Source organism: Cariama cristata, unplaced genomic scaffold (assembly GCF_000690535.1).
Source record: "Cariama cristata isolate BGI_N322 unplaced genomic scaffold, ASM69053v1 scaffold36831, whole genome shotgun sequence".
NCBI lineage: Eukaryota > Metazoa > Chordata > Aves > Cariamiformes > Cariamidae > Cariama > Cariama cristata.
This window is the reverse complement of record NW_009600494.1, coordinates 1,962-11,990: the sequence shown is the minus strand read 5'-3', so window position 1 is coordinate 11,990 and position 10,029 is coordinate 1,962. Positions and strand designations below refer to the sequence as shown.

The 10,029-nt window shown below is 44.8% G+C and overlaps 1 protein-coding gene across 1 annotated transcript; it reads left to right on the top strand.

The window, feature by feature from the left end:
* Window positions 1–345: 345 nt before the first annotated feature.
* Window positions 346–2,645, top strand: PXMP4 (peroxisomal membrane protein 4, 24kDa; the record flags this gene model as incomplete). The annotated part of the gene is made up of 3 exons (XM_009710038.1): window positions 346–408; window positions 989–1,187; window positions 2,176–2,645. Coding segments are annotated over 3 exons (526 nt in total), but the record flags the coding sequence as incomplete, so codon positions are not given.
* Window positions 2,646–10,029: the final 7,384 nt, after the last annotated feature.

The following is a 10,029-nucleotide window of genomic DNA, read 5'->3' as shown; positions in this document are numbered from 1 at the left end:
GCCCAGTAGCCCTGAGGGCCGTGGGAAGGCCGCCGTGTGCCCTCCTTGCCTGTAAGGAGACCGGGGCTGTTGTGGTAGAGGTTCCGGAGGGGCGTTTCTGTCTCCCTGACCGATAGTCGGGGTTTTAGCTGCTTTTGGGGTCCCCTTTGGGTCTGGCTTATTGGGGTGTACGTTCTCCTAAGCCTGTGGGCTGGGCTCCTTCGGTTTGGTGTGCTGCTGCAACTGGACTGACTTAAAAGTACGATGTAGTTGCTTAAGTAGCATCTTGTGGCAATCAGTAGAATAGAAATATAGTAATTTCATAGTATAATACAAAAACTCTGAAATATCTACTGACTTTTGCAGCTATGGAGCAAAAATTCGTGCCCCACATGCCCTAGTGATGACTTTCCTATTCAAGAGCGGAAGGTACGAACCCTAGTTATATATTTCTGCATTACTGCTTAGGATGCTTTCATTCAAGGATCCAATTTTTCATGTTTTCAGATGGCTTAAAAAGCAGAAAGATACGTGAGCCATGGTCGTAGCCCATGCTTCTGCCAGCTAAGCAGGACAGCTCCTATGCATGCACAAATATACGTAGTCGTGGGGGTCAGCCACTCATAGAATGGTTGATGAGAACCAGTGGGCACAGGAAAAATTAGCAGATGCAAACAGCAGCGCTCTGCTCAAATAAGGGAAGCTAAACTATAGCAGTGCACACTGTGTCTTTCCCCACTTATGTGAGAGATTTGCACTTAGGAAAAAAAATTCAAAGGCTGCTTGACTATTCATAGAATTGGACAGAAGCACAGTTTGTGGTCTAAGTAGAGCTGTATTCTGATGAGTGGGCCAGAGGTGAAGGGATTTCTCTTCCCTCACAAGATGTTCTGTGGGGTGCCCAAGCTGTCGATCTAGATGGGCAGGCCAGAGGGGCGTAATGTCCAGGCTGAGTGACTGCAGTGGTCCTGCCTTTTTGCTCTCCTAATTGTCTGTTTCTTTTCTTCAGTTTAAGAGAGAAATTGAAATCGATTGCTCAGGCTACGTACACTCACTCCCGGAACTTGGCATATTTTGTGTTCACCTACAAGGGGCTGATGGCGTTGCAGTCCCAACTACAGGGGAAAAAAATTCCATTTCATTCTTTCTTTGCAGCCTGCATTGGGGGTTGGCTAGTGTTCGGTGATAACAATCCCATCAACAGCCAGGTAAATGCATTTATTGAAAGTTTCCTTGACAAAAAAACCCAAGAGATAGACGATCATGTGCTAGGAAGTGGCTGGTATAGCCTGGCATGTTTCTGGTGGTTCTTACCATGTAGCATTACCCTTTTACCACATTCCTCCTTGCACAAGTTCTTATTTTGGCTGCTCTGCACTCAAATCCTAGAGCTGGTTGTGTGCCTCTGTGAACAGTGTGTGCAGTTTGAGCACTAAAAGCCCAGGTGTACCTCCAGAGCTGCACTTGTTGTATACCTAGGAAGACAGGCAGTTACGCAATCCAAAGCCGTTGGGTTACCTCATCTGTCATCTCGGCTGTGGTAACTGACTGAGTGCACTCTTAGTCCACCTACTCGCAGGGTTAAACCCTTTAGCTTGAACATTGTGAGTATAGAGCACAACTAATTACTGAGCTACACTTAACTAAACTGTTTAAACTGATAAAAGCTGCTCTGGGGACGTTTGATTTAAAGCTGGTTGTTAACACACAGTCACAGATTAATCAGTCAGTAAAACACACGGATGCAGATTGATCAAAAGTGTTCTACTTATGCAACCTGCATTAGCACACCTTCAGTCGGGTTTTAAGATGTGTCCAGACTACTGAGTTTGTAACTGCTTGGCAGGTTAGCAGGGTGCTCTGTGACTATTCTACCAGCAGCAGCGTCTGAGGTAGCATTAACTGAGCAAAGACAGGAGTTTTGCAACTGCAAAGATGTGTTGCATTAAGTATAACTTGTTTATTACTAAATTAGAGCAACAGCAAAGAAGTAGGACTTTGAGGGCATAGGGAAAACGCAAACGTCTCCAGTTACGAAGACTGCTTGATATGTGAACCTACAACCTGTTTGCTTTTAAGTTGGGTAAATTGTTTGCACCCCTCTTGCCTGGCGAATCACTTCTAAATCACTTAACCTAGCTCGTATATCTGGTCACATTATTTACCTAATGTTCTTTGGGTTTTCTCTTCATGCAGATCGTTATGTACCTGCTGTCTCGTGTGCTCTTTGGCTTGTCTCGGCTGGCAGTGGAGAAGGGCTATGTCCCACAGCCAAAGCAGGATCCCTTTCCACTTGTCACTGCTCTGATATGGGGGACAGTTCTCTGGCTCTTTGAATACCACCGGCAAACTCTGCAGCCTTCTCTGCAGTCTTCCATGACCTACCTGTATGACGATAGTAATGTATGGCACGACATTTCTGACTTTCTCATTTATAACAAAAGGACAGACAGCAAGTAGGTGGTTCATTGTAAAAGATCTTTGAATGGGATGGTACCTTCCAGCAGCTAAAGGAAAAGGTTATTTCGTTGCTCTTGACTGGTGATTTTTTTAAATTAACATCTGTCAAGCAGAGTTACTTCTTGTGTCCTGGCCAAAATGTTCTGATTAGACTTCTCTTGGTTCTGTTTAGAGCAAGTAAATACCCCACAGAAACTTGTTGCAGTCTTTTTTAAAGCAGGCCTTATTTTCTCTACAAGTATGGCTTTTGGGTTTTTTTGTTTTTAAGAAACTAAATATACTTATAAAATGATAGCCTGACAGTAAGTGGAGAGTATGTCTAATCATGAAAAACCGTTCCAGGGATTATCTGAACGCTTACAAAACAGAAACATTTTTTTGTAATGCTGTGCTCCCCATAGTGTGATGGGAGTGAGCGACCTGCTTGGGTCTGAAAGCAGGGACATAACTTCTTCATTTCTGTGGACGGCTGAAAATCTTGTTTAAACTATTACAAGGACACTTGTGTGCAGTGTTTTTCTGCAGTTTTCCCTCAGGGAGACAGTAAGACGTTTGAGAATAAAACTGTTAAGATTGTCTGATACAGGCCCGATAAATCAGGCTTAGAAGGACTATTTTTGCTTGTTTTTTTTTCATGCACTTGGGCTGAATCTCTCCCTCTGCAGAGTGCACTAATTAATACCCTGTAATTATTTTAAACTTACTTGTAAAGTTTTTAAAAGCTGCTTGAACTAAATATAAAAAACAGTTATGCAACTTAAACTCCTTTGAAAACAGGCTGAGGCACATTGCACGCCCTCAGATATCACACTGGGTACTTTATATGTAGAAGCAAGCAACACTTTTTAATAAGCACTTTCATTTTGGTGGAAGATAAGCACATGGGCTTCTCTTAGGTCCAGAATCTATTCTCCACAGCAGTGGCATGTGTTAGCTGTAATCGAACTTGAATGTACTTGTAGTTTGTGCAGACTTGTTGCTGAGCCAGGTTGAAGCCACAGATGAATATATGAGTGAATCTTCCTCTTAAAAATACACTGCTGAGCTCCAGGAATCATAGAACCATAGAATCGTTGTGGTTGGAAGAGACCTCAAAGATCATCAAGTCCAACCATATTAGTGCAGCACACACTGGGCTTTAACAGAAGATTGACTAGATAGCTGAGAAAGAACAAAAACTGGTTTAAAATTAATAAATTCAAACTGTTAATAGTGTAAAGCACTGCCATATAACACTATGCCGTTCACTTAATGATGTACACTAATGTAATTCCTGACGCACTGATTTTATGTGGTGATATTCGCAAGAGAGCCATTAAGTTCCCTGTGCTAACCGTTCACTTTTGGATCAGTCAGGCCTATTTTGTTCTCTTTACACTCCAGGCTGTAGCAAGTTGTTGTGTTCAGTGGTATGACTGAAACAGTACATTTAAGTTCAGGTAGCTTCTGAGTAGAAAAAAAAATTCTCCGTTTCTTCTTAAGTCATTTTTCCTTGTCATCCTAAGCTCTTTTATTATTATTACGCATATTCTCAGTGCTGCTTTGCTCTTTATTTTTCCAATCTCTGTGCCAGCAAGAGGGAGAGTGAAATGTTCCCCTCCCCATAGTCTGTCTGGTCCTGCAGTGTTTGGGATTGAATTGCATCCTGAGTGGCTTGAGTGGAGTAGGAATAGAGTCTTCTGGCTCTTGAACTGAATCTAACGCCGAGTCCAACTACATTCAGTGTGAGATCTTACAGTGCAGAGATGGAAGCTTCTTTGTGCTTATGCCATGCAAATCCATGACATATTCATGTTTGGTGCCCAAAAGACAAGATACAGTTTTGCCATGTTAACTGTCTGTGGTACCTTCAACTGTTCACTTCAGCTGCTATTACAGTTTCTACTGAATACTTAAATTTGAACACCACTAAGTATTTAATCAGACCGGAGGAAAGCTATAGATGTTAGGAATTGGGTTTATTTCTTTGTAGTTAAGCATTTTGCTTGGTGTAAAGATTCAAGTACAGAAAAAAAAATACCAAAACGACAGGTGAGGTTTGATTTCTTTATAAACGTTGTATCTTTATTTGCGCCACTGCTGGATATCTGAAGCAGCACGAGTGCAGCATTCTATTTTTATGTCAGAAACCTCAATATTGTTCCAAGTAAGAATATTAGTATTCTGCTAATCTTACTGAATTCCTACAAGCTTTGATGGGATTTCAGAAAACCCTTCCACAATCTGACAGCTATGGCTTGAGAATTTCTCCCTAAAACTATTAGACTCACAAATCCTTGACTGTGTATAATTATTACAGGAAAAGATGGTGCAGGCTGGTTATGTGAGCCATGCATCTGTAAGAAGTTTTTAACTGTTTTAATTTATAGCTGGCATTCCTTTCTCTACGAAAGGCTTGTGATTCCCTTGGAGGTGATGCAATTTTCTTGTGCTGATAGTTCTAGCACTGCAACCATGTGGCTGGTTGTGAAGCACTTCTCTGGCCACGTGAAGGACAAGGGCCCTGTCCTGTCCTTTTTACACTATCATAGTATCTGTCTTCTCTAGATAGTAAAAACAATCCAATAGCAAGTTCCTAGTGTCAGCCTGGCAACAGTGGCCATCAGTCGTCCTTGGTTCAAAATGCCTTTTTTTCCTCTTGAGAATCTATCACCAACCTCACTTTCAAAGCAAATTGTGGCCGAGCCTCCAACCATCTGTACTTCTGATCCAGGAACCAGCTGCCATCCCTGGAAGACAAACTCATCCCAGGAGCAGGTCCAATAGAGCAGCAGTCATTAGCTGGGCGTTTGCAGACGGTTGGTTTTCCTGCTGTGTTGGGGCAGGACGTTAAGCTGCAAGTCACTTCTTTCCCCGGGGAAGTAATTGGAACAGTTCTTTAATGACATTAGTCTGCATTGCTGTTTCTGTGACCAGATAGCTGGTGATGAACCCCTTATGCTACCAAGGTGTTGGAACAATGCGGGCGTGTAGTAAGGAAGTGAACTAGAAGTAATTTGTCTGAGTCAGACTTTTCGGATACGTAAGTTACACTCTCTGCCCTCCCCCATTGCATTGTGTGGGGAATTGAGTCCCCTGTCTGTGTTCCTTTTTTATTAGCATTAAAACGAAAAGAAATAAAAGAGACAGTTGGGAAGCCACCTGCGAATCGGCCAAATGCTTAAAAATCACAAAGAAGTGCCATTTTTTCCCCCCAGCCCTGATCGGTTTTGAATTTTAAGATGAATGTGGCTTTGTTTGTCTACATCAACTTATTTTCCCTTGTTATTTCTTCCTTGACACCTGACTGAGATGCTGAGTGCCTCTGAAGAAGAGCAGAGTGTCTCAATGCTTAGCTCAGTTTGTTAAAAAATAGGATTGCTGGATAAAATTGAAGTGTTCATTTTAAAATTATGCTTCTCCTTCAGATTTTAAGCCTCTCTTAGATGCAGTTTTAAAGGTTAATGAATCAAACTGATCAAAAGTTTTCAGTAAGCCTTGAATAGCAGACTGACTATACCAAGCTATTAATCATTTATTTTATGAAGGAACAAAGCAAGCTCAAGGTTATTTACTGCGGCTGCATGCTGCCCTAGCATACCCACTGTGCTTCACTTCTCTTTGGAGGACAGCTTGTACGCTGGTGCTGGCTCTCAGGATTGCTGAAGAACCGTTTCCGGGACAATTACATTATTTAACAAAGGTGAAAATGAAACGGGTGCATGACATTTGGGTTAGCTAAGGTTTTCTGTACTGCATTTGATCCTTTCAGTTAAGGGGAGGACATTTCTGAAAGAAAAACCTGTGCTTGTCCAATTAGTGCCACAGAGAAGTGCTTATGGAGGTGGCAGCTGCTGGAAGGTGTGAACCTGTGTTCGCAGCGTGACGGTGTGCTTTGTCCTGGCCAGCATCCCTGTGCCTGGGCAATCACCACCCCTGTTCAGGACAATTGGGTCAGGGTGGAGGGGCTGCAGAAGAGCTTTGATGTTGGTTCTGAGTCTTTCTTGCCCTGGTAGAGTAGTTCAAGCTCTGCTTTTAAACCAAGCTGGGTGGGGGGTAGAAATGCAGGGTTGATCTCTGGCTGCTGAAGTGGACCAAAACCAGGTGTCCATGGGGAACCCCTGTGACTGCAGAGGGTCCCCGTGCACGTTAAGCTCTGCAGCCAGTTGGGAACCGTAGTGGATGGCTGGTGCTCATGGAGTAAGCAGAACCCCATGTGCAGATACCCTCCCACAGGAGAAACTGCTGTGACTCAAACTCATTTTCACTGCATCGGCACAAATACGACCTTTGGATAATAGCCTGAGCCGGATGCTGTTTCCTATTTGTCAGACTGTGTTTGCCTTCCTGGATCATGCCAACCTGAGCAGAATGTGTTTGGTTTTCTGATGCTGGTTTTGAAATCCAGCAGATAAGGGAGGAGAGAAAATAAAGCGTGATGCTATCCAGCATAATGTCTCTCCGCCACTGTTAATATTTTAGGTGCTAATCTTGAATTTTCAACCTGTGTCGTCATACCAGATTGTTGGAGGAGGTAACTTTTTTTCTTTACTTTGAAGAATTTTCCTCTGTCTCATTTCCTTATGAGACTGTTGCTGAGGAAGGGGAAAAACAAATTAAATGCTCTATAATACAAGTATTATTACCTCTGCTTTTGGTATATATTTTGTGTTCATAATTGCTGTGTAATCCAGGCCCTGATTTTTCTGACAGTGTAGAATGAAGTTAAGAACATAAACTCAGGTAACTTGTAATTACGCTGATCAGAATGCCTGTAGGAGTATCTCAGCTTTTGGTTTTAAAATGTGCAAAAGAGGGGGGCAGTGGGTTGTTGAAGTAGGTCTGTCCTTTATGAATTGACTTCTGGTGTAATACATCAAGACTTTCTGCCAAACTCATTTGCAGATTATTTCTGTATAATTATAATCACTCTTTGAATGTTACAATACTGTGCTTTCTATAATAATAAAAACCTAATTTTTTGTCTTTTTTTGACTGTCATCATTATTAAACTAAACTATATGAAGTAATGCTGAATTATTGCATGTTATTAGTCCTGTATGTAGGGAAGCCATGCACGGAGTGCATTTTTGGCATCTGTTCTGCCCTCGTGTTACCAGCTTGGAGGCAAGAGCCAGTGCTACTTTGACCACACCACCAGATTTCACTACTGCAATGCTGGCGAGCTTGGGTAAGGATCCTCGCTGCAAAGACAAATTGGGCTGGCTGTCATCCTTGGTTTTTTTGAAGCATGAACCTTTTTATGCAGTAGCTGTTTGGATCGCTTAGCGTGGCTGTATCTTCAGGTCAAGTGAGTCAAATTGGGGCTAGACTGGGAGGGTTGTAGCACGTACAAACTGGACACACTCAAACGCAGTGTAAATGGGAAAGAACGTGACCGGCTCTTGCATTGCAGCTAGCAAAGAGTCCGTCGGTCCTGCTGGGTGTTCCTGGGGTGACACAGTTACAGGACACTGCTCCTTGGTGCCTTGCGGTCCTCCAGGAACGCGTGCGAGTGGTTGCAGAGAGGTCGCAACTCTTCAAGGAGAAGTCAGCTGGAGGAGGCTCTGTTGGTGACTGCCCTGCTCACATGTGGAGTCCTGGCTTCAGTGTGTGTGCCTGGTCCTTGCCCAAATACTCCTCTTTAGGGCAGACAGCTTGTGGCGGGACCATCTGCCAGAGCAGGGCACTGGACCCGAGTCTGAACCTCCTTTGCCCATTAGCTAAACAGAATAAAGACACGCACAAATAGTTAGACAAACTAAGGATGTATATAGATGGTTTTGCTGCCTCTTCCAAGCTAAGAGCAACAGAGAGAGTGTGCTGTATAGAGGTAAGAGTTGTGGTAGTGGAAGTAAAGCAGTCCCTGTGTGAGGAGCTCCCTACGGCACGGGCAGGCAAGGGAGGTCCTGATCTCAAGCAGAAGATCCCTCTGTGAGGGGAGCACTGAGTAGCTGCTAGACAATATCTCCTGCTTTGTAGCTGCTCTAATACTGCAGCGTCCAGCCCGGGCCCACGGGAAGCCAAATTAACACCTCCAAACTGATGTCAGTCCTATCTTAAGTGTGTTTTTTTCCCCCATCTCGAAGCATCATACTGTACCTGAGCCCTCCTTCTGTTCCAAGTGAAGTTCTGAGTGAGCTCCAGGTTTTACTCTAACAGTATACCTGCCAAAAGGGTTCACAGTGCTAAGGACCATGCTCTGAATCTGCTGGGAAGTCAACTTGGACTGGCTACAGTTACTAAGTCCGGGTAAAAGCTAAAGCACAGAAAGCAACATCAAGGGGCTCGTTCCCAAACACACTCCTTGATGACTCCCAGCCTATTTGCACAACATACCGCTATGCAAGGAGACAAACACTTCAGCCTCTTCGTTCCTCCGCAGGCCTTGAGTGCAGGAAATCGAAGAGCCTTGTCGAACGGAGTGGCTTTTAGCAGCTGGCGTGGGAAGCAGGTGTTTGTACTGCTCTGTCTTAGAGCGGCTGGAACAAGATTACCCTGTTGGGGTGTGAAGAGCAGAGCTGGGGGCAAGCGGGCTCCATGCCCGTATTGCTTCTACTGAAAGACTCTACGGATTGATATGAGCTTTAATAACAGATGACATCACACGAGAGAAGGAAATAACACAGGTGAATCTGTTGTGCCCAGCATCCAAGAGAGTAGCTGACCTGATGACTTGGGAGAAGAACTGCTGGTGTAGTCTTCCGTAACAAGAAGCAAGGGAACAGGCAGTTCCTAGCTTTGGGATCAGGATCTCAGAGGAGACACCTAAACCAGTGATGCTTTCCTTCTGCTACAAGCAACCTTTAGTTATTCTATTTGTGCTATCAGAAAATCGTTTCAGTTCCCATAGAAAAAAGGCGATGGCTAAGGTGACAGAGGTGGAGGGCAGTAAGGTCAGGATAGCAGGACTATGGGGACTCTGGGCTTTCCCCAGCTGCCTGTCCCCTCCGCAAGTCCTCTTGCAGCGAGAGTGTGCCACGCTGTCAGCTGAACCAGAGCGCTGGGAACAGGAGCATTGGCAGGAGACCCTGGAGGAAGTCGCGTTTCCCTTCATGCGACGCCGTCATCCCAGCGTGACAGCTCAGTGCGGTCTGGATGGGAACTGCTGAAAGCAGGGCCACGCTATGGGTGATAAGGACAGTAAATGTGCTTCTGGGACACCTACATGCTAAGGCTAACTGAGCACAGGGACGCAGGTTTGTATCCTGCCAGCTCTCCTGCCTGCTCCTGCTGCCAGGGCAGGATTTTGCAGCGTAGATACCAGCTCCGGCTCCATCTGCAACCCCAGTCTGCGAGACACCCCTTGGCCTGAGTCTGTCCCGGTGTGCAAGACAGCCAAAACCCACCCAAACTCGGTCACTGCTGTGGGATAAATACAGCAGGGTACAAAGTGTATGACTGCTCCTCGCCGTGACCAAGTGGGGCTGTGGAGACAGGACTTTATCTTTGTGCAGCACCCACCAGACAGCTAATCTTGGGAGCCCGTCTCCCCTCCTCAGCAGGGCTGGCGAGGCTGAGAGGAGGCTGCAGCTGTCCAGGAGACAGGATTCAGCTGCTTTCCCTCATATGCATGCAAGAAAAGCCCCTGCCCTTCCTTCTCTCACCAGC